This window comes from Hypanus sabinus, chromosome 22 (assembly GCF_030144855.1).
Source record: "Hypanus sabinus isolate sHypSab1 chromosome 22, sHypSab1.hap1, whole genome shotgun sequence".
Classification (NCBI taxonomy): domain Eukaryota; kingdom Metazoa; phylum Chordata; class Chondrichthyes; order Myliobatiformes; family Dasyatidae; genus Hypanus; species Hypanus sabinus.
Window position 1 is genome coordinate 9,847,294 of NC_082727.1, and position 24,866 is coordinate 9,872,159.

The 24,866-nt window shown below is 55.1% G+C and overlaps 2 protein-coding genes across 3 annotated transcripts; both read right to left on the reverse strand.

The window, feature by feature from the left end:
• Positions 1–2,125: 2,125 nt before the first annotated feature.
• On the reverse strand, positions 2,126–3,926 carry LOC132379322 (uncharacterized). Of its 2 annotated transcripts, none has more exons than XM_059947032.1 (2): positions 3,218–3,926; positions 2,126–3,136 (listed from the first exon to the last, which is right to left on the reverse strand). In XM_059947032.1, the coding sequence occupies exons 1-2, from the start codon at positions 3,242–3,244 to the stop codon at positions 2,126–2,128; spliced, it is 1,038 nt and encodes a 345-aa protein (XP_059803015.1). In that variant the 5' UTR covers positions 3,245–3,926. The 2 variants fall into 2 exon arrangements, with proteins under 2 accessions (XP_059803015.1, XP_059803016.1); XM_059947033.1 differs by having other exon boundaries at positions 2,126–2,752; positions 2,921–3,390.
• Positions 3,927–17,492: 13,566 nt separating this feature from the next.
• LOC132379321 (uncharacterized) lies at positions 17,493–19,437 on the reverse strand. Its single transcript, XM_059947030.1, has 2 exons — positions 18,123–19,437; positions 17,493–17,979 (listed from the first exon to the last, which is right to left on the reverse strand). Exons 1-2 carry the CDS (start codon positions 18,776–18,778, stop codon positions 17,631–17,633), a joined length of 1,005 nt encoding a protein of 334 aa, XP_059803013.1. The 5' UTR covers positions 18,779–19,437; the 3' UTR covers positions 17,493–17,630.
• Between the last annotated feature and the right edge of the window lie 5,429 nt (positions 19,438–24,866).

The following is a 24,866-nucleotide window of genomic DNA, read 5'->3' on the forward strand; positions in this document are numbered from 1 at the left end:
CTCTCCGATACAGGACCTGACTGCTCTCTCTCCGATACAGGACCTGACTGCTCTCTCTCCGATACAGAACCTGACTGCACTCTCTCTCTCCGATACAGGACCTGACTGCTCTCTCTCCGATACAGGAACTGACCGCTCTCTCTCCGATACAGAACCTGACTGCTCTCTCTCTCCAATACAGGACCTGACTGCTCTCTCTCTCCGATAGAGGACCTGACTGCTCTCTCTCTCCGATGGAGGACCTGACTGCTCTCTCTCTCCGATACAGGACCTGTGCTCTCTCTCTCCGATAGAGGACCTGACTGCTCTCTCTCTCCGATACAGGACCTGACTGCTCTCTCTCCGATACAGGACCTCACTGCTCTCTCTCCGATAGAGGACCTGACTGCTCTCTCTCCTATACAAAACCAGACTGCTCTCTCTCCGATAGAGGACCTGACTGCTCACTCTCCGATACAGGACCTGACTGCTCTCTCTCCGATAGAGGACCTGACTGCTGTCTCCGATAGAGGACATGACTTCTCTCTCTCTCCGATAGAGGACATGACATCCCTCTCTCTCCGACAGAGGACCTGACTGCTCTCTCTCTCCGATGGAGAACCTGACTGCTCTCTATCCGATAGAGGACCTGACTGCTCTCTCCGATACAGGACCTGACTGCTCTCTCTCTCCGATAGAGAACCTGACTGCTCTCTATCCGATAGAGGACCTCACTGCTCTCTCCGATACAGGACCTGACTGCTCTCTCCGATAGAGGACCTGAGTGCTCTCTCTCCGATACAGGACCTGACTGCTCTCTCTCCGATACAGGACCTGACTGCTCCCTCTCCAATACAGGACCTGACTGCTCTCTCTCCGATAGAGGACCTGACTGCTCTCTCTCTCTCCGATACAGGACCTGACTGCTCTCTCTCCGATACAGGACCTGACTGCTCTCTCTCCGATACAGGACCTGACTACTCTCTCTCCGATACAGGACCTGACTGCTCTCTCTCTCCGATACAGGACCTGACTGCTCTCTCTCTCCGATACAGGACCTGACTGCTCTCTCTCTCCGACAGAGGACCTGACTGCTCTCTCTCTCCGATAGAGGACCTGACTGCTCTCTCTCTCCGATAGAGGAACTGACTGCACTCTCTCTCCGATAGAGGACCTGACTGCTCTCTCTCCGACAGACCTGACTACTCTCTCTGATACAGGAACAGACTGCTCTCTCTCTCCGACAGAGGACCTGACTGCTCTCTCTCTCCGACAGACCTGACTGCTCTCTCTCTCTCCGATAGAGGACCTGACAGCTCTCTCTCCGATAGAGGACCTGACTGCTCTCTCCGATTGAGGACCTGACTGCTCTCTCTCTCTGATAGAGAACCTGACTGCTCTCTCTCCGATAGAGGACCTCACTGCTCTCTCCGATACAGGACCTGACTGCTCTCTCCGATAGAGGACCTGAGTGCTCTCTCTCCGATACAGAACCTGACGGCTCTCTCTCCGATACAGGACCTGACTGCTCTCTCTCCGATACAGGACCTGACTGCTCTCTCTCTCCGATAGAGGACCTGACTGCTCTCTCTCTCCGATAGAGGACCTGACTGCTCTCTCCGATTCAGGAACTGACTGCTCTCTCTCCGATACAGGACCTGACTGCTCCCTCTCCGATACAGGACCTGACAGCTCTCTCTCCGATAGAGGACCTGACTGCTCTCTCTCTCCGATGGAGGACCTGACTGCTCTCTCTCTCTCCGATACAGGACCTGACTGCTCTCTCTCTCCGACAGAGGACCTGACTGCTCTCTCTCTCCAATAGAGGACCTGACTGCTCTCTCTCCGATAGAGGACCTGACTGCTCTCTCTCCGATAGAGGACCTGACTGCTCTCTCCGATAGAGGACCTGAGTGCCCTCTCTCCGACTGAGAACCTGACTGCTCTCTCTCTCTCTCCGATACAGGACCTGACTGCTCTCTCTCTCTCCGATACAGGACCTGACTGCTCTCTCTCCGATACAGGACCTGACTGCTCTTCCGACTAAGGACCTGACTGCTCTCTCTCCGATACAGGACCTGACGGCTCTCTCTCTCCGATACAGGACTTGACTGCTCTCTCTCCGACAGAGGACCTGACTGCTCTCTCACCAACTGAGGACCTGACTGCTCTCTCTCTCCGATACAGGACCTGACTGCTCTCTCTCTCCGATAGAGGACCTGACTGCTCTCTCTGATACAGGACCTGACTGCTCTCTCTCCGATACAGGACCTGACTGCTCTCTCTCCGATTCAGGACCTGACTGCTCTCTCTCTCCGATACAGGACCTGACTGCTCTCTCTCTCCGATAGAGGACCTGACTGCTCTCTCTCCGATACAGGACCTGACTGCTCTTTCTCCGATACAGGACCTGACTGCTCTCTCTCTCCGACAGAGGACCTGACTGCTCTCTCTCTGATAGAGGACCTGTCTGCTCTCTCTCTCCGATACAGGACCTGACTGCTCTCTCTCCGATAAAGGACCTGACTGCTCTCTCTCTCCGATACAGAACCTGACTGTTCTCTCTCTCCGATAGAGGACCTGACTGCTCGCTCTCTCCGACAGAGGACCTGACTGCTCTCTCTCTCCGATAGAGGACCTGACTGCTCTCTCTCCGATAGAGGACCTGACTGCTCTCTCCGATAGTGGACCTGACTGCTCTCTCCGATAGAGGACCTGACTGCTCTCTCTCTCCGACAGAGGACCTGACAGCTCTCTCTCTCCGATAGAGGACCTGACTGCTCTCTCTCTCCGATGGAGGACCTGACTGCTCTCTCTCTCCGATACAGGACCTGTGCTCTCTCTCTCCGATAGAGGATCTGACTGCTCTCTCTCTCCGATACAGGACCTGACTGCTCTCTCTCCGATACAGGACCTGACTGCTCTCTCTCCGATAGAGGACCTGACTGCTCTCTCTCCGATACAAGACCAGACTGCTCTCTCTCCGATAGAGGACCTGAGTGCTCTCTCTCCGATACAGGACCTGACTGCTCTCTCTCCGATAGAGGACCTGACTGCTGTCTCCGATAGAGGACATGACTTCTCTCTCTCTCCGATAGAGGACCTGACTGCTCTCTCTCCGATACAAGACCAGACTGCTCTCTCTCCGATACAGGACCTGACTGCTCTCACTCCGATACAGGACCTGACTGCTCTCTCTCCGATACAGGACCTGACTGCTCTCTCTCCGATACAGGACCTGACTGCTGTCTCTGATAGAGGACATGACTTCTCTCTCTCTCCGATAGAGGACATGACTTCCCTCTCTCTCTGACAGAGGACCTGACTGCTCTCTCTCTCCGATAGAGAACCTGACTGCTCTCTATCCGATAAGAGGACCTGACTGCTCTCTCCGATACAGGACCTGACGGCTCTCTCTCTCCGATAGAGAACCTGACTGCTCTCTATCCGATAGTGGACCTCACTGCTCTCTCCGATACAGGACCTGACTGCTCTCTCCGATAGAGGACCTGAGTGCTCTCTCTCAGATACAGGACCTGACTGCTCTCTCTCCGATACAGGACCTGACTGCTCTCTCTCCGATAGAAGACCTGACTGCTCTCTCTCTCCGATACAGGACCTGACTGCTCTCTCCGATAGAGGACCTGACTGCTCTCTCTCCGATACAGGACCTGACTGCTCTCTCTCCGATACAGGACCTGACTGCTCACTCTCTCCGATAGAGGACCTGACTGCTCTCTCCGATAGAGGACCTGACTGCTCTCTCCGATAGAGGACCTGACTGCTCTCTCTCTCCGATGGAGGACCTGACTGCTCTCTCTCTCTCCGATACAGGACATGACTACTCTCTCTCCGATACAGGACCTGACTGCTCTCTCTCTCCGATAGAGGACCTGACTGCTCTCTCTCAGATAGAGGACCTGACTGCTCTCTCTCTCCGATGGATGACCTGACTGCTCTCTCTCTCTCCGATACAGGACATGACTGCTCTCTCTGTCCGATACAGGACCTGACTGCTCTCTCTCCGATACAGGACCTGACTGCTCACTCTCCGATACAGGACCTGACTGCTCTCTCTCTCTCCGATACAGGACCTGACTGCTCTCTCTCCGATACAGGACCTGACTGCTCTCTCTCCGATACAGGACCTGACTGCTCTCTCTCTCCGATGGAGGACCTGACTGCTCTCTCTCTCTCCGATAGAGGACCTGACTGCTCTCTCCGATGCAGGAACTGACTGCTCTCTCTCCGATACAGGACCTGACTGCTCCCTCTCCGATACAGGACCTGACAGCTCTCTCTCCGATAGAGGACCTGACTGCTCTCTCTCTCCGATGGAGGACCTGACTGCTCTCTCTCTCTCCGATACAGGACCTGACTGCTCTCTCTCCGATACAGGACATGACTACTCTCTCTCCGATACAGGACCTGACTGCTCTCTCTCTCCGATAGAGGACCTGACTGCTCTCTCTCAGATAGAGGACCTGACTGCTCTCTCTCTCCGATGGAGGACCTGACTGCTCTCTCTCTCTCCGATACAGGACATGACTGCTCTCTCTGTCCGATACAGGACCTGACTGCTCTCTCTCCGATACAGGACCTGACTGCTCACTCTCCGATACAGGACCTGACTGCTCTCTCTCTCTCCGATACAGGACCTGACTGCTCTCTCTCCGATACAGGACCTGACTGCTCTCTCTCCGATACAGGACCTGACTGCTCTCTCTCCCATAGAGGACCTGACTGCTCTCTCTCCGATACAGGACCTGACTGCTCTTCCGACTGAGGACCTGACTGCTCTCTCTCCGATACAGGACCTGACTGCTCTTCCGACTGAGGACCTGACTGCTCTCTCTCCGATACAGGACCTGACGGCTCTCTCTCTCCGATACAGGACTTGACTGCTCTCTCTCCGACAGAGGACCCGACAACTCTCTCACCAACTGAGGACCTGACTGCTCTCTCTCGCCGATACAGGACCTGACTGCTCTCTCTCTCCGATAGAGGACCTGACTGCTCTCTCTGATACAGGACCTGACTGCTCTCTCTCCGATACAGGACCTGACTGCTCTCTCTCCGATTCAGGACCTGACTGCTCTCTCTCTCCGATACAGGACCTGACTGCTCTCTCTCTCCGATAGAGGACCTGACTGCTCTCTCTCCGATACAGGACCTGACTGCTCTCTCTCCGATACAGGACCTGACTGCTCTCTCTCCGATACAGGACCTGACTACTCTCTCTCACCGATACAGGACCTGACTGCTCTCTCCGACTGAGGACCTGACTGCTCTCTCTCTCTCTCCGATACAGGACCTGACGGCTCTGTCTCTCCGATACAGGACTTGACTGCTCTCTCTCCGACAGAGGACCTGACTGCTCTCTCACCAACTGAGGACCTGACTGCTCTCTCTCTCCGATACAGGACCTGACTGCTCTCTCTCTCCGATACAGGACCTGACTGCTCTCTCTCTCCGAAAGAGGACCTGACTGCTCTCTCTCTCCGACAGAGGACCTGACTGCTCTCTCTCTCTCCGATAGAGGAACTGACTGCACTCTCTCTCCGATAGAGGACCTGACTGCTCTCTCTCCGACAGACCTGACTACTCTCTCTGATACAGGAACAGACTGCTCTCTCTCCGATACAGGACCTGACTGCTCTCTCTCTCCGACAGAGGAACTGACTGCTCTCTCTCTCCAATAGAGGACCTCACTGCTCTCTCTCCGATAGAGGACCTGACTGCTCTCTCTCCGATAGAGGACCTGACTGCTCTCTCCGATAGAGGACCTGCGTGCCCTCTCTCCGATACAGGACCTGACTGCTCTCTCTCCGATACAGGACTTGACTGCTCTCTCTCCGATTCAGGACCTGACTGCTCTCTCTCTCCGATACAGGACCTGACTGCTCTCTCTCTCCGATAGAGGACCTGACTGCTCTCTCTCCGATACAGGACCTGACTGCTCTTTCTCCGATACAGGACCTGACTGCTCTCTCTCTCCGAAAGAGGACCTGACTGCTCTCTCTCTGATAGAGGACCTGTCTGCTCTCTCTCTCCGATACAGGACCTGACTGCTCTCTCTCTCCGATACAGAACCTGACTGTTCTCTCTCTCTGATAGAGGACCTGACTGCTCGCTCTCTCCGACGGAGGACCTGACTGCTCTCTCTCTCCGATAGAGGACCTGACTGCTCTCTCCGATACAGGACCTGACTGCTCTCTCTCTCCGACAGAGGACATGACTGCTCTCTCTCTCCGATAGAGGACCTGACTGCTCTCTCTCCGATAGAGGACCTGACTGCACTCTCCGATAGAGGACCTGACTGCTCTCTCCGATAGAGGACCTGACTGCTCTCTCTCTCCGACAGAGGACCTGACTGCTCTCTCTCTCCGATAGAGGACCTGACTGCTCTCTCTCTCCGATGGAGGACCTGACTGCTCTCTCTCCGATAGAGGACCTGACTGCTGTCTCCGATAGAGGACATGACTTCTCTCTCTCTCCGATAGAGGACCTGACTGCTCTCTCTCCGATACAGGACCTGACTGCTCTCTCTCTCCGATAGAGAACCTGACTGCTCTCTATCCGATAGAGGACCTCACTGCTCTCTCCGATACAGGACCTGACTGCTCTCTCCGATAGAGGACCTGAGTGCTCTCTCTCCGATACAGGACCTGACTGCTCTCTCTCCGATACAGGACCTGACTGCTCTCTCTCCGATAGAAGACCTGACTGCTCTCTCTCTCCGATACAGGACCTGACTGCTCTTTCCGATAGAGGACCTGACTGCTCTCTCTCCGATACAGGACCTGACTGCTCTCTCTCCGATACAGGACCTGACTGCTCACTCTCTCCGATAGAGGACCTGACTGCTCTCTCCGATAGAGGACCTGACTGCTCTCTCCGATAGAGGACCTGACTGCTCTCTCTCCGATACAGGACCTGACTGCTCCCTCTCCGATAGAGGACCTGACAGCTCTCTCTCCGATAGAGGACCTGACTGCTCTCTCTCCGATACAGGACCTGACTGCTCTCTCTCCGATAGAGGACCTGACTGCTCTCTCTCTCTCCGATACAGGACCTGACTGCTCTCTCTCCGATACAGGACCTGACTGCTCTCTCTCCGATACAGGACCTGACTACTCTCTCTCCGATACAGGACCTGACTGCTCTCTCTCTCCGATACAGGACCTGACTGCTCTCTCTCTCCGATACAGGACCTGACTGCTCTCTCTCTCCGACAGAGGACCTGACTGCTCTATCTCTCCGACAGAGTACCTGACTGCTCTCTCTCTCCGATAGAGGAACTGACTGCACTCTCTCTCCGATAGAGGACCTGACTGCTCTCTCTCCGACAGACCTGACTACTCTCTCTGATACACGAACAGACTGCTCCCTCTCTGATACAGGACGTGACTGCTCTCTCACCGATACAGGACCTGACTGCTCTCTCTCTCCGACAGAGGACCTGACTGCTCTCTCTCTCCGATAGAGGACCTGACTGCTCTCACTCCGATAGAGGACCTGACTGCTCTCTCCGATAGAGGACCTGACTGCTCTCTCTCTCCGACACAGGACTTGACTGCTCTCTCTCTCCGACAGAGGACCTGACTGCTCTCTCTCTCCAATAGAGGACCTGACTGCTCTCACTCCGATAGAGGACCTGACTGCACTCTCCGACAGAGGACCTTACTGCTCTCTCCGATAGAGGACCTGACTGCTCTCTCTCTCCGACAGAGGACCTCACTGCTCTCTCCAATACAGGACCTGACTGCTCTCTCCGATAGAGGACCTGAGTGCTCTCTCTCCGATAGAGGACCTCACTGCTCTCTCCAATACAGGACCTGACTGCTCTCTCCGATAGAGGACCTGAGTGCTCTCTCTCCGATACAGAACCTGACTGCTCTCTCTCCGATACAGGACCTGACTGCTCTCTCTCCGATACAGGACCTGACTGCTCTCTCTCTCCGATAGAGGACCTGACTGCTCTCTCTCTCCGATAGAGGACCTGACTGCTCACTCCGATTGAGGAACTGACTGCTCTCTCTCTCCGATACAGGACCTCACTGCTCCCTCTCCAATACAGGACCTGACAGCTCTCTCTCCGATAGAGGACCTGACTGCTCTCTCCGATAGAGGACCTGAGTGCCCTCTCTCCGATACAGGACCTGACTGCTCTCTCTCCGATACAGGACCTGACTGCTCTCTCTCTCCGATACAGGACCTGACTGCTCTCTCTCCGATAGAGGACCTGACTGCTCTCTTTCTCCGATGGAGGACCTGACTGCTCTCGCTCTCTCCGATACAGGACATGACTGCTCTCTCTGTCCGATACAGGACCTGACTGCTCTCTCTCCGATACAGGACCTGACTGCTCTCTCTCTCTCCGATACAGGACCTGACTGCTCTCTCTCCGATACAGGACCTGACTGCTCTCTCTCCGATACAGGACCTGACTGCTCTCTCCGACTGAGGACCTGCCTGCTCTCTCTCGCCGATAGAGGACCTGACTGCTCCCTCTCTGATACAGTACGTGACTGCTCTCTCTCCGATACAGGACCTGACTGCTCTCTCTCTCCGACAGAGGACCTGAATGCTCTCTCTCTCCGATAGAGGACCTGACTGCTCTCTCTCCGACAGAGGACCTGACTGCTCTCTCACCAACTGAGGACCTGACTGCTCTCTCTCTCCGATACAGAACCTGACTGTTCTCTCTCTCTGATAGAGGACCTGACTGCTCGCTCTCTCCGACGGAGGACCTGACTGCTCTCTCTCTCCGATAGAGGACCTGACTGCTCTCTCCGATACAGGACCTGACTGCTCTCTCTCTCCGACAGAGGACCTGACTGCTCTCTCTCTCCGATAGAGGACCTGACTGCTCTCTCTCCGATAGAGGACCTGACTGCACTCTCCGATAGAGGACCTGACTGCTCTCTCCGATAGAGGACCTGACTGCTCTCTCTCTCCGACAGAGGACCTGACTGCTCTCTCTCTCCGATAGAGGACCTGACTGCTCTCTCTCTCCGATGGAGGACCTGACTGCTCTCTCTCCGATAGAGGACCTGACTGCTGTCTCCGATAGAGGACATGACTTCTCTCTCTCTCCGATAGAGGACCTGACTGCTCTCTCTCCGATACAGGACCTGACTGCTCTCTCTCTCCGATAGAGAACCTGACTGCTCTCTATCCGATAGAGGACCTCACTGCTCTCTCCGATACAGGACCTGACTGCTCTCTCCGATAGAGGACCTGAGTGCTCTCTCTCCGATACAGGACCTGACTGCTCTCTCTCCGATACAGGACCTGACTGCTCTCTCTCCGATAGAAGACCTGACTGCTCTCTCTCTCCGATACAGGACCTGACTGCTCTTTCCGATAGAGGACCTGACTGCTCTCTCTCCGATACAGGACCTGACTGCTCTCTCTCCGATACAGGACCTGACTGCTCACTCTCTCCGATAGAGGACCTGACTGCTCTCTCCGATAGAGGACCTGACTGCTCTCTCCGATAGAGGACCTGACTGCTCTCTCTCCGATACAGGACCTGACTGCTCCCTCTCCGATAGAGGACCTGACAGCTCTCTCTCCGATACAGGACCTGACTGCTCTCTCTCTCCGATACAGGACCTGACTGTTCTCTCTCTCCGATAGAGGACCTGACTGCTCGCTCTCTCCGACAGAGGACCTGACTGCTCTCTCTCTCCGATAGAGGACCTGACTGCTCTCTCTCCGATAGAGGACCTGACTGCTCTCTCCGATAGTGGACCTGACTGCTCTCTCCGATAGAGGACCTGACTGCTCTCTCTCTCCGACAGAGGACCTGACAGCTCTCTCTCTCCGATAGAGGACCTGACTGCTCTCTCTCTCCGATGGAGGACCTGACTGCTCTCTCTCTCCGATACAGGACCTGTGCTCTCTCTCTCCGATAGAGGATCTGACTGCTCTCTCTCTCCGATACAGGACCTGACTGCTCTCTCTCCGATACAGGACCTGACTGCTCTCTCTCCGATAGAGGACCTGACTGCTCTCTCTCCGATACAAGACCAGACTGCTCTCTCTCCGATAGAGGACCTGAGTGCTCTCTCTCCGATACAGGACCTGACTGCTCTCTCTCCGATAGAGGACCTGACTGCTGTCTCCGATAGAGGACATGACTTCTCTCTCTCTCCGATAGAGGACCTGACTGCTCTCTCTCCGATACAAGACCAGACTGCTCTCTCTCCGATACAGGACCTGACTGCTCTCACTCCGATACAGGACCTGACTGCTCTCTCTCCGATACAGGACCTGACTGCTCTCTCTCCGATACAGGACCTGACTGCTGTCTCTGATAGAGGACATGACTTCTCTCTCTCTCCGATAGAGGACATGACTTCCCTCTCTCTCTGACAGAGGACCTGACTGCTCTCTCTCTCCGATAGAGAACCTGACTGCTCTCTATCCGATAAGAGGACCTGACTGCTCTCTCCGATACAGGACCTGACGGCTCTCTCTCTCCGATAGAGAACCTGACTGCTCTCTATCCGATAGTGGACCTCACTGCTCTCTCCGATACAGGACCTGACTGCTCTCTCCGATAGAGGACCTGAGTGCTCTCTCTCAGATACAGGACCTGACTGCTCTCTCTCCGATACAGGACCTGACTGCTCTCTCTCCGATAGAAGACCTGACTGCTCTCTCTCTCCGATACAGGACCTGACTGCTCTCTCCGATAGAGGACCTGACTGCTCTCTCTCCGATACAGGACCTGACTGCTCTCTCTCCGATACAGGACCTGACTGCTCACTCTCTCCGATAGAGGACCTGACTGCTCTCTCCGATAGAGGACCTGACTGCTCTCTCCGATAGAGGACCTGACTGCTCTCTCTCTCCGATGGAGGACCTGACTGCTCTCTCTCTCTCCGATACAGGACATGACTACTCTCTCTCCGATACAGGACCTGACTGCTCTCTCTCTCCGATAGAGGACCTGACTGCTCTCTCTCAGATAGAGGACCTGACTGCTCTCTCTCTCCGATGGATGACCTGACTGCTCTCTCTCTCTCCGATACAGGACATGACTGCTCTCTCTGTCCGATACAGGACCTGACTGCTCTCTCTCCGATACAGGACCTGACTGCTCACTCTCCGATACAGGACCTGACTGCTCTCTCTCTCTCCGATACAGGACCTGACTGCTCTCTCTCCGATACAGGACCTGACTGCTCTCTCTCCGATACAGGACCTGACTGCTCTCTCTCTCCGATGGAGGACCTGACTGCTCTCTCTCTCTCCGATAGAGGACCTGACTGCTCTCTCCGATGCAGGAACTGACTGCTCTCTCTCCGATACAGGACCTGACTGCTCCCTCTCCGATACAGGACCTGACAGCTCTCTCTCCGATAGAGGACCTGACTGCTCTCTCTCTCCGATGGAGGACCTGACTGCTCTCTCTCTCTCCGATACAGGACCTGACTGCTCTCTCTCCGATACAGGACATGACTACTCTCTCTCCGATACAGGACCTGACTGCTCTCTCTCTCCGATAGAGGACCTGACTGCTCTCTCTCAGATAGAGGACCTGACTGCTCTCTCTCTCCGATGGAGGACCTGACTGCTCTCTCTCTCTCCGATACAGGACATGACTGCTCTCTCTGTCCGATACAGGACCTGACTGCTCTCTCTCCGATACAGGACCTGACTGCTCACTCTCCGATACAGGACCTGACTGCTCTCTCTCTCTCCGATACAGGACCTGACTGCTCTCTCTCCGATACAGGACCTGACTGCTCTCTCTCCGATACAGGACCTGACTGCTCTCTCTCCCATAGAGGACCTGACTGCTCTCTCTCCGATACAGGACCTGACTGCTCTTCCGACTGAGGACCTGACTGCTCTCTCTCCGATACAGGACCTGACTGCTCTTCCGACTGAGGACCTGACTGCTCTCTCTCCGATACAGGACCTGACGGCTCTCTCTCTCCGATACAGGACTTGACTGCTCTCTCTCCGACAGAGGACCCGACTACTCTCTCACCAACTGAGGACCTGACTGCTCTCTCTCGCCGATACAGGACCTGACTGCTCTCTCTCTCCGATAGAGGACCTGACTGCTCTCTCTGATACAGGACCTGACTGCTCTCTCTCCGATACAGGACCTGACTGCTCTCTCTCCGATTCAGGACCTGACTGCTCTCTCTCTCCGATACAGGACCTGACTGCTCTCTCTCTCCGATAGAGGACCTGACTGCTCTCTCTCCGATACAGGACCTGACTGCTCTCTCTCCGATACAGGACCTGACTGCTCTCTCTCCGATACAGGACCTGACTACTCTCTCTCACCGATACAGGACCTGACTGCTCTCTCCGACTGAGGACCTGACTGCTCTCTCTCTCTCTCCGATACAGGACCTGACGGCTCTGTCTCTCCGATACAGGACTTGACTGCTCTCTCTCCGACAGAGGACCTGACTGCTCTCTCACCAACTGAGGACCTGACTGCTCTCTCTCTCCGATACAGGACCTGACTGCTCTCTCTCTCCGATACAGGACCTGACTGCTCTCTCTCTCCGAAAGAGGACCTGACTGCTCTCTCTCTCCGACAGAGGACCTGACTGCTCTCTCTCTCTCCGATAGAGGAACTGACTGCACTCTCTCTCCGATAGAGGACCTGACTGCTCTCTCTCCGACAGACCTGACTACTCTCTCTGATACAGGAACAGACTGCTCTCTCTCCGATACAGGACCTGACTGCTCTCTCTCTCCGACAGAGGAACTGACTGCTCTCTCTCTCCAATAGAGGACCTCACTGCTCTCTCTCCGATAGAGGACCTGACTGCTCTCTCTCCGATAGAGGACCTGACTGCTCTCTCCGATAGAGGACCTGCGTGCCCTCTCTCCGATACAGGACCTGACTGCTCTCTCTCCGATACAGGACTTGACTGCTCTCTCTCCGATTCAGGACCTGACTGCTCTCTCTCTCCGATACAGGACCTGACTGCTCTCTCTCTCCGATAGAGGACCTGACTGCTCTCTCTCCGATACAGGACCTGACTGCTCTTTCTCCGATACAGGACCTGACTGCTCTCTCTCTCCGAAAGAGGACCTGACTGCTCTCTCTCTGATAGAGGACCTGTCTGCTCTCTCTCTCCGATACAGGACCTGACTGCTCTCTCTCTCCGATACAGAACCTGACTGTTCTCTCTCTCTGATAGAGGACCTGACTGCTCGCTCTCTCCGACGGAGGACCTGACTGCTCTCTCTCTCCGATAGAGGACCTGACTGCTCTCTCCGATACAGGACCTGACTGCTCTCTCTCTCCGACAGAGGACATGACTGCTCTCTCTCTCCGATAGAGGACCTGACTGCTCTCTCTCCGATAGAGGACCTGACTGCACTCTCCGATAGAGGACCTGACTGCTCTCTCCGATAGAGGACCTGACTGCTCTCTCTCTCCGACAGAGGACCTGACTGCTCTCTCTCTCCGATAGAGGACCTGACTGCTCTCTCTCTCCGATGGAGGACCTGACTGCTCTCTCTCCGATAGAGGACCTGACTGCTGTCTCCGATAGAGGACATGACTTCTCTCTCTCTCCGATAGAGGACCTGACTGCTCTCTCTCCGATACAGGACCTGACTGCTCTCTCTCTCCGATAGAGAACCTGACTGCTCTCTATCCGATAGAGGACCTCACTGCTCTCTCCGATACAGGACCTGACTGCTCTCTCCGATAGAGGACCTGAGTGCTCTCTCTCCGATACAGGACCTGACTGCTCTCTCTCCGATACAGGACCTGACTGCTCTCTCTCCGATAGAAGACCTGACTGCTCTCTCTCTCCGATACAGGACCTGACTGCTCTTTCCGATAGAGGACCTGACTGCTCTCTCTCCGATACAGGACCTGACTGCTCTCTCTCCGATACAGGACCTGACTGCTCACTCTCTCCGATAGAGGACCTGACTGCTCTCTCCGATAGAGGACCTGACTGCTCTCTCCGATAGAGGACCTGACTGCTCTCTCTCCGATACAGGACCTGACTGCTCCCTCTCCGATAGAGGACCTGACAGCTCTCTCTCCGATAGAGGACCTGACTGCTCTCTCTCCGATACAGGACCTGACTGCTCTCTCTCCGATAGAGGACCTGACTGCTCTCTCTCTCTCCGATACAGGACCTGACTGCTCTCTCTCCGATACAGGACCTGACTGCTCTCTCTCCGATACAGGACCTGACTACTCTCTCTCCGATACAGGACCTGACTGCTCTCTCTCTCCGATACAGGACCTGACTGCTCTCTCTCTCCGATACAGGACCTGACTGCTCTCTCTCTCCGACAGAGGACCTGACTGCTCTATCTCTCCGACAGAGTACCTGACTGCTCTCTCTCTCCGATAGAGGAACTGACTGCACTCTCTCTCCGATAGAGGACCTGACTGCTCTCTCTCCGACAGACCTGACTACTCTCTCTGATACACGAACAGACTGCTCCCTCTCTGATACAGGACGTGACTGCTCTCTCACCGATACAGGACCTGACTGCTCTCTCTCTCCGACAGAGGACCTGACTGCTCTCTCTCTCCGATAGAGGACCTGACTGCTCTCACTCCGATAGAGGACCTGACTGCTCTCTCCGATAGAGGACCTGACTGCTCTCTCTCTCCGACACAGGACTTGACTGCTCTCTCTCTCCGACAGAGGACCTGACTGCTCTCTCTCTCCAATAGAGGACCTGACTGCTCTCACTCCGATAGAGGACCTGACTGCACTCTCCGACAGAGGACCTTACTGCTCTCTCCGATAGAGGACCTGACTGCTCTCTCTCTCCGACAGAGGACCTCACTGCTCTCTCCAATACAGGACCTGACTGCTCTCTCCGATAGAGGACCTGAGTGCTCTCTCTCCGATAGAGGACCTCACTGCTCTCTCCAATACAGGACCTGACTGCTCTCTCCGATAGAGGACCTGAGTGCTCTCTCTCCGATACAGAACCTGACTGCTCTCTCTCCGATACAGGACCTGACTGCTCTCTCTCCGATACAGGACCTGACTGCTCTCTCTCTCCGATAGAGGACCTGACTGCTCTCTCTCTCCGATAGAGGACCTGACTGCTCACTCCGATTGAGGAACTGACTGCTCTCTCTCTCCGATACAGGACCTCACTGCTCCCTCTCCAATACAGGACCTGACAGCTCTCTCTCCGATAGAGGACCTGACTGCTCTCTCCGATAGAGGACCTGAGTGCCCTCTCTCCGATACAGGACCTGACTGCTCTCTCTCCGATACAGGACCTGACTGCTCTCTCTCTCCGATACAGGACCTGACTGCTCTCTCTCCGATAGAGGACCTGACTGCTCTCTTTCTCCGATGGAGGACCTGACTGCTCTCGCTCTCTCCGATACAGGACATGACTGCTCTCTCTGTCCGATACAGGACCTGACTGCTCTCTCTCCGATACAGGACCTGACTGCTCTCTCTCTCTCCGATACAGGACCTGACTGCTCTCTCTCCGATACAGGACCTGACTGCTCTCTCTCCGATACAGGACCTGACTGCTCTCTCCGACTGAGGACCTGCCTGCTCTCTCTCGCCGATAGAGGACCTGACTGCTCCCTCTCTGATACAGTACGTGACTGCTCTCTCTCCGATACAGGACCTGACTGCTCTCTCTCTCCGACAGAGGACCTGAATGCTCTCTCTCTCCGATAGAGGACCTGACTGCTCTCTCTCCGACAGAGGACCTGACTGCTCTCTCACCAACTGAGGACCTGACTGCTCTCTCTCTCCGATACAGAACCTGACTGTTCTCTCTCTCTGATAGAGGACCTGACTGCTCGCTCTCTCCGACGGAGGACCTGACTGCTCTCTCTCTCCGATAGAGGACCTGACTGCTCTCTCCGATACAGGACCTGACTGCTCTCTCTCTCCGACAGAGGACCTGACTGCTCTCTCTCTCCGATAGAGGACCTGACTGCTCTCTCTCCGATAGAGGACCTGACTGCACTCTCCGATAGAGGACCTGACTGCTCTCTCCGATAGAGGACCTGACTGCTCTCTCTCTCCGACAGAGGACCTGACTGCTCTCTCTCTCCGATAGAGGACCTGACTGCTCTCTCTCTCCGATGGAGGACCTGACTGCTCTCTCTCCGATAGAGGACCTGACTGCTGTCTCCGATAGAGGACATGACTTCTCTCTCTCTCCGATAGAGGACCTGACTGCTCTCTCTCCGATACAGGACCTGACTGCTCTCTCTCTCCGATAGAGAACCTGACTGCTCTCTATCCGATAGAGGACCTCACTGCTCTCTCCGATACAGGACCTGACTGCTCTCTCCGATAGAGGACCTGAGTGCTCTCTCTCCGATACAGGACCTGACTGCTCTCTCTCCGATACAGGACCTGACTGCTCTCTCTCCGATAGAAGACCTGACTGCTCTCTCTCTCCGATACAGGACCTGACTGCTCTTTCCGATAGAGGACCTGACTGCTCTCTCTCCGATACAGGACCTGACTGCTCTCTCTCCGATACAGGACCTGACTGCTCACTCTCTCCGATAGAGGACCTGACTGCTCTCTCCGATAGAGGACCTGACTGCTCTCTCCGATAGAGGACCTGACTGCTCTCTCTCCGATACAGGACCTGACTGCTCCCTCTCCGATAGAGGACCTGACAGCTCTCTCTCCGATAGAGGACCTGACTGCTCTCTCTCCGATACAGGACCTGACTGCTCTCTCTCCGATAGAGGACCTGACTGCTCTCTCTCTCTCCGATACAGGACCTGACTGCTCTCTCTCCGATACAGGACCTGACTGCTCTCTCTCCGATACAGGACCTGACTACTCTCTCTCCGATACAGGACCTGACTGCTCTCTCTCTCCGATACAGGACCTGACTGCTCTCTCTCTCCGATACAGGACCTGACTGCTCTCTCTCTCCGACAGAGGACCTGACTGCTCTATCTCTCCGACAGAGTACCTGACTGCTCTCTCTCTCCGATAGAGGAACTGACTGCACTCTCTCTCCGATAGAGGACCTGACTGCTCTCTCTCCGACAGACCTGACTACTCTCTCTGATACACGAACAGACTGCTCCCTCTCTGATACAGGACGTGACTGCTCTCTCACCGATACAGGACCTGACTGCTCTCTCTCTTCGACAGAGGACCTGACTGCTCTCTCTCTCCGATAGAGGACCTGACTGCTCCCTCTCCGATACAGGACCTGACAGCTCTCTCTCCGATAGAGGACCTGACTGCTCTCTCTCTCCGATGGAGGACCTGACTGCTCTCTCTCTCTCCGATACAGGACCTGACTGCTCTCTCTCTCCGACAGAGGACCTGACTGCTCTCTCTCTCCAATAGAGGACCTGACTGCTCTCTCTCCGATAGAGGACCTGACTGCTCTCTCTCCGATAGAGGACCTGACTGCTCTCTCCGATAGAGGACCTGAGTGCCCTCTCTCCGACTGAGAACCTGACTGCTCTCTCTCTCTCTCCGATACAGGACCTGACTGCTCTCTCTCTCTCCGATACAGGACCTGACTGCTCTCTCTCCGATACAGGACCTGACTGCTCTTCCGACTAAGGACCTGACTGCTCTCTCTCCGATACAGGACCTGACGGCTCTCTCTCTCCGATACAGGACTTGACTGCTCTCTCTCCGACAGAGGACCTGACTGCTCTCTCACCAACTGAGGACCTGACTGCTCTCTCTCTCCGATACAGGACCTGACTGCTCTCTCTCTCCGATAGAGGACCTGACTGCTCTCTCTGATACAGGACCTGACTGCTCTCTCTCCGATACAGGACCTGACTGCTCTCTCTCCGATTCAGGACCTGACTGCTCTCTCTCTCCGATACAGGACCTGACTGCTCTCTCTCTCCGATAGAGGACCTGACTGCTCTCTCTCCGATACAGGACCTGACTGCTCTTTCTCCGATACAGGACCTGACTGCTCTCTCTCTCCGACAGAGGACCTGACTGCTCTCTCTCTGATAGAGGACCTGTCTGCTCTCTCTCTCCGATACAGGACCTGACTGCTCTCTCTCCGATAAAGGACCTGACTGCTCTCTCTCTCCGATACAGAACCTGACTGTTCTCTCTCTCCGATAGAGGACCTGACTGCTCGCTCTCTCCGACAGAGGACCTGACTGCTCTCTCTCTCCGATAGAGGACCTGACTGCTCTCTCTCCGATAGAGGACCTGACTGCTCTCTCCGATAGTGGACCTGACTGCTCTCTCCGATAGAGGACCTGACTGCTCTCTCTCTCCGACAGAGGACCTGACAGCTCTCTCTCTCCGATAGAGGACCTGACTGCTCTCTCTCTCCGATGGAGGACCTGACTGCTCTCTCTCTCCGATACAGGACCTGTGCTCTCTCTCTCCGATAGAGGATCTGACTGCTCTCTCTCTCCGATACAGGACCTGACTGCTCTCTCTCCGATACAGGACCTGACTGCTCTCTCTCCGATAGAGGACCTGACTGCTCTCTCTCCGATACAAGACCAGACTGCTCTCTCTCCGATAGAGGACCTGAGTGCTCTCTCTCCGATACAGGACCTGACTGCTCTCTCTCCGATAGAGGACCTGACTGCTGTCTCCGATAGAGGACATGACTTCTCTCTCTCTCCGATAGAGGACCTGACTGCTCTCTCTCCGATACAAGACCAGACTGCTCTCTCTCCGATACAGGACCTGACTGCTCTCACTCCGATACAGGACCTGACTGCTCTCTCTCCGATACAGGACCTGACTGCTCTCTCTCCGATACAGGACCTGACTGCTGTCTCTGATAGAGGACATGACTTCTCTCTCTCTCCGATAGAGGACATGACTTCCCTCTCTCTCTGACAGAGGACCTGACTGCTCTCTCTCTCCGATAGAGAACCTGACTGCTCTCTATCCGATAAGAGGACCTGACTGCTCTCTCCGATACAGGACCTGACTGCTCTCTCTCTCCGATAGAGAACCTGACTGCTCTCTATCCGATAGTGGACCTCACTGCTCTCTCCGATACAGGACCTGACTGCTCTCTCCGATAGAGGACCTGAGTGCTCTCTCTCAGATACAGGACCTGACTGCTCTCTCTCCGATACAGGACCTGACTGCTCTCTCTCCGATAGAAGACCTGACTGCTCTCTCTCTCCGATACAGGACCTGACTGCTCTCTCCGATAGAGGACCTGACTGCTCTCTCTCCGATACAGGACCTGACTGCTCTCTCTCCGATACAGGACCTGACTGCTCACTCTCTCCGATAGAGGACCTGACTGCTCTCTCCGATAGAGGACCTGACTGCTCTCTCCGATAGAGGACCTGACTGCTCTCTCTCTCCGATGGAGGACCTGACTGCTCTCTCTCTCTCCGATACAGGACATGACTACTCTCTCTCCGATACAGGACCTGACTGCTCTCTCTCTCCGATAGAGGACCTGACTGCTCTCTCTCAGATAGAGGACCTGACTGCTCTCTCTCTCCGATGGATGACCTGACTGCTCTCTCTCTCTCCGATACAGGACATGACTGCTCTCTCTGTCCGATACAGGACCTGACTGCTCTCTCTCCGATACAGGACCTGACTGCTCACTCTCCGATACAGGACCTGACTGCTCTCTCTCTCTCCGATACAGGACCTGACTGCTCTCTCTCCGATACAGGACCTGACTGCTCTCTCTCCGATACAGGACCTGACTGCTCTCTCTCTCCGATGGAGGACCTGACTGCTCTCTCTCTCTCCGATAGAGGACCTGACTGCTCTCTCCGATGCAGGAACTGACTGCTCTCTCTCCGATACAGGACCTGACTGCTCCCTCTCCGATACAGGACCTGACAGCTCTCTCTCCGATAGAGGACCTGACTGCTCTCTCTCTCCGATGGAGGACCTGACTGCTCTCTCTCTCTCCGATACAGGACCTGACTGCTCTCTCTCCGATACAGGACATGACTACTCTCTCTCCGATACAGGACCTGACTGCTCTCTCTCTCCGATAGAGGACCTGACTGCTCTCTCTCAGATAGAGGACCTGACTGCTCTCTCTCTCCGATGGAGGACCTGACTGCTCTCTCTCTCTCCGATACAGGACATGACTGCTCTCTCTGTCCGATACAGGACCTGACTGCTCTCTCTCCGATACAGGACCTGACTGCTCACTCTCCGATACAGGACCTGACTGCTCTCTCTCTCTCCGATACAGGACCTGACTGCTCTCTCTCCGATACAGGACCTGACTGCTCTCTCTCCGATACAGGACCTGACTGCTCTCTCTCCCATAGAGGACCTGACTGCTCTCTCTCCGATACAGGACCTGACTGCTCTTCCGACTGAGGACCTGACTGCTCTCTCTCCGATACAGGACCTGACTGCTCTTCCGACTGAGGACCTGACTGCTCTCTCTCCGATACAGGACCTGACGGCTCTCTCTCTCCGATACAGGACTTGACTGCTCTCTCTCCGACAGAGGACCCGACTACTCTCTCACCACTGAGGACCTGACTGCTCTCTCTCGCCGCAAAATACAGGACCTGACTGCTCTCTCTCTCCGATAGAGGACCTGACTGCTCTCTCTGATACAGGACCTGACTGCTCTCTCTCCGATACAGACCTGACTGCTCTCTCTCCGATTCAGGACCTGACTGCTCTCTCTCTCCGATACAGGACCTGACTGCTCTCTCTCTCCGATAGAGGACCTGACTGCTCTCTCTCCGATACAGGACCTGACTGCTCTCTCTCCGATACAGGACCTGACTGCTCTCTCTCCGATACAGGACCTGACTACTCTCTCTCACCGATACAGGACCTGACTGCTCTCTCCGACTGAGGACCTGACTGCTCTCTCTCTCTCTCCGATACAGGACCTGACGGCTCTGTCTCTCCGATACAGGACTTGACTGCTCTCTCTCCGACAGAGGACCTGACTGCTCTCTCACCAACTGAGGACCTGACTGCTCTCTCTCTCCGATACAGGACCTGACTGCTCTCTCTCTCCGATACAGGACCTGACTGCTCTCTCTCTCCGAAAGAGGACCTGACTGCTCTCTCTCTCCGACAGAGGACCTGACTGCTCTCTCTCTCTCCGATAGAGGAACTGACGGCACTCTCTCTCCGATAGAGGACCTGACTGCTCTCTCTCCGACAGACCTGACTACTCTCTCTGATACAGGAACAGACTGCTCTCTCTCCGATACAGGACCTGACTGCTCTCTCTCTCCGACAGAGGAACTGACTGCTCTCTCTCTCCAATAGAGGACCTCACTGCTCTCTCTCCGATAGAGGACCTGACTGCTCTCTCTCCGATAGAGGACCTGACTGCTCTCTCCGATAGAGGACCTGCGTGCCCTCTCTCCGATACAGGACCTGACTGCTCTCTCTCCGATACAGGACTTGACTGCTCTCTCTCCGATTCAGGACCTGACTGCTCTCTCTCTCCGATACAGGACCTGACTGCTCTCTCTCTCCGATAGAGGACCTGACTGCTCTCTCTCCGATACAGGACCTGACTGCTCTTTCTCCGATACAGGACCTGACTGCTCTCTCTCTCCGAAAGAGGACCTGACTGCTCTCTCTCTGATAGAGGACCTGTCTGCTCTCTCTCTCCGATACAGGACCTGACTGCTCTCTCTCTCCGATACAGAACCTGACTGTTCTCTCTCTCTGATAGAGGACCTGACTGCTCGCTCTCTCCGACGGAGGACCTGACTGCTCTCTCTCTCCGATAGAGGACCTGACTGCTCTCTCCGATACAGGACCTGACTGCTCTCTCTCTCCGACAGAGGACCTGACTGCTCTCTCTCTCCGATAGAGGACCTGACTGCTCTCTCTCCGATAGAGGACCTGACTGCACTCTCCGATAGAGGACCTGACTGCTCTCTCCGATAGAGGACCTGACTGCTCTCTCTCTCCGACAGAGGACCTGACTGCTCTCTCTCTCCGATAGAGGACCTGACTGCTCTCTCTCTCCGATGGAGGACCTGACTGCTCTCTCTCCGATAGAGGACCTGACTGCTGTCTCCGATAGAGGACATGACTTCTCTCTCTCTCCGATAGAGGACCTGACTGCTCTCTCTCCGATACAGGACCTGACTGCTCTCTCTCTCCGATAGAGAACCTGACTGCTCTCTATCCGATAGAGGACCTCACTGCTCTCTCCGATACAGGACCTGACTGCTCTCTCCGATAGAGGACCTGAGTGCTCTCTCTCCGATACAGGACCTGACTGCTCTCTCTCCGATACAGGACCTGACTGCTCTCTCTCCGATAGAAGACCTGACTGCTCTCTCTCTCCGATACAGGACCTGACTGCTCTTTCCGATAGAGGACCTGACTGCTCTCTCTCCGATACAGGACCTGACTGCTCTCTCTCCGATACAGGACCTGACTGCTCACTCTCTCCGATAGAGGACCTGACTGCTCTCTCCGATAGAGGACCTGACTGCTCTCTCCGATAGAGGACCTGACTGCTCTCTCTCCGATACAGGACCTGACTGCTCCCTCTCCGATAGAGGACCTGACAGCTCTCTCTCCGATAGAGGACCTGACTGCTCTCTCTCCGATACAGGACCTGACTGCTCTCTCTCCGATAGAGGACCTGACTGCTCTCTCTCTCTCCGATACAGGACCTGACTGCTCTCTCTCCGATACAGGACCTGACTGCTCTCTCTCCGATACAGGACCTGACTACTCTCTCTCCGATACAGGACCTGACTGCTCTCTCTCTCCGATACAGGACCTGACTGCTCTCTCTCTCCGATACAGGACCTGACTGCTCTCTCTCTCCGACAGAGGACCTGACTGCTCTATCTCTCCGACAGAGTACCTGACTGCTCTCTCTCTCCGATAGAGGAACTGACTGCACTCTCTCTCCGATAGAGGACCTGACTGCTCTCTCTCCGACAGACCTGACTACTCTCTCTGATACACGAACAGACTGCTCCCTCTCTGATACAGGACGTGACTGCTCTCTCACCGATACAGGACCTGACTGCTCTCTCTCTCCGACAGAGGACCTGACTGCTCTCTCTCTCCGATAGAGGACCTGACTGCTCTCACTCCGATAGAGGACCTGACTGCTCTCTCCGATAGAGGACCTGACTGCTCTCTCTCTCCGACACAGGACTTGACTGCTCTCTCTCTCCGACAGAGGACCTGACTGCTCTCTCTCTCCAATAGAGGACCTGACTGCTCTCACTCCGATAGAGGACCTGACTGCACTCTCCGACAGAGGACCTTACTGCTCTCTCCGATAGAGGACCTGACTGCTCTCTCTCTCCGACAGAGGACCTCACTGCTCTCTCCAATACAGGACCTGACTGCTCTCTCCGATAGAGGACCTGAGTGCTCTCTCTCCGATAGAGGACCTCACTGCTCTCTCCAATACAGGACCTGACTGCTCTCTCCGATAGAGGACCTGAGTGCTCTCTCTCCGATACAGAACCTGACTGCTCTCTCTCCGATACAGGACCTGACTGCTCTCTCTCCGATACAGGACCTGACTGCTCTCTCTCTCCGATAGAGGACCTGACTGCTCTCTCTCTCCGATAGAGGACCTGACTGCTCACTCCGATTGAGGAACTGACTGCTCTCTCTCTCCGATACAGGACCTCACTGCTCCCTCTCCAATACAGGACCTGACAGCTCTCTCTCCGATAGAGGACCTGACTGCTCTCTCCGATAGAGGACCTGAGTGCCCTCTCTCCGATACAGGACCTGACTGCTCTCTCTCCGATACAGGACCTGACTGCTCTCTCTCTCCGATACAGGACCTGACTGCTCTCTCTCCGATAGAGGACCTGACTGCTCTCTTTCTCCGATGGAGGACCTGACTGCTCTCGCTCTCTCCGATACAGGACATGACTGCTCTCTCTGTCCGATACAGGACCTGACTGCTCTCTCTCCGATACAGGACCTGACTGCTCTCTCTCTCTCCGATAAAGGACCTGACTGCTCTCTCTCCGATACAGGACCTGACTGCTCTCTCTCCGATACAGGACCTGACTGCTCTCTCCGACTGAGGACCTGCCTGCTCTCTCTCGCCGATAGAGGACCTGACTGCTCCCTCTCTGATACAGTACGTGACTGCTCTCTCTCCGATACAGGACCTGACTGCTCTCTCTCTCCGACAGAGGACCTGAATGCTCTCTCTCTCCGATAGAGGACCTGACTGCTCTCTCTCCGACAGAGGACCTGACTGCTCTCTCACCAACTGAGGACATGGACTGCTCTCTCTCTCCGATACAGAACCTGACTGTTCTCTCTCTCTGATAGAGGACCTGACTGCTCGCTCTCTCCGACGGAGGACCTGACTGCTCTCTCTCTCCGATAGAGGACCTGACTGCTCTCTCCGATACAGGACCTGACTGCTCTCTCTCTCCGACAGAGGACCTGACTGCTCTCTCTCTCCGATAGAGGACCTGACTGCTCTCTCTCCGATAGAGGACCTGACTGCACTCTCCGATAGAGGACCTGACTGCTCTCTCCGATAGAGGACCTGACTGCTCTCTCTCTCCGACAGAGGACCTGACTGCTCTCTCTCTCCGATAGAGGACCTGACTGCTCTCTCTCTCCGATGGAGGACCTGACTGCTCTCTCTCCGATAGAGGACCTGACTGCTGTCTCCGATAGAGGACATGACTTCTCTCTCTCTCCGATAGAGGACCTGACTGCTCTCTCTCCGATACAGGACCTGACTGCTCTCTCTCTCCGATAGAGAACCTGACTGCTCTCTATCCGATAGAGGACCTCACTGCTCTCTCCGATACAGGACCTGACTGCTCTCTCCGATAGAGGACCTGAGTGCTCTCTCTCCGATACAGGACCTGACTGCTCTCTCTCCGATACAGGACCTGACTGCTCTCTCTCCGATAGAAGACCTGACTGCTCTCTCTCTCCGATACAGGACCTGACTGCTCTTTCCGATAGAGGACC

Excerpts from the sequence above, each read along its gene's own strand:
- LOC132379321 (XM_059947030.1), bottom strand. The coding sequence starts at position 18,778 with ATGTCCTCTATCGGAGAGAGAGAGAAGTCATGTCCTCTATCAGAGACA. Across the intron at positions 17,980-18,122 it reads ATCGGAGAGAGAGCAGTCAG|GTCCTGTATCGGAGAGAGAG; the intron begins GTCCTCTATCGG and ends GAGAGCAGTCAG.
- LOC132379322 (XM_059947032.1), bottom strand. The coding sequence starts at position 3,244 with ATGTCCTCTATCAGAGACAGCAGTCAG. Across the intron at positions 3,137-3,217 it reads CTATCAGAGACAGCAGTCAG|GTCCTGTATCGGAGAGAGAG; the intron begins GTCCTGTATCGG and ends GAGAGCAGTCAG.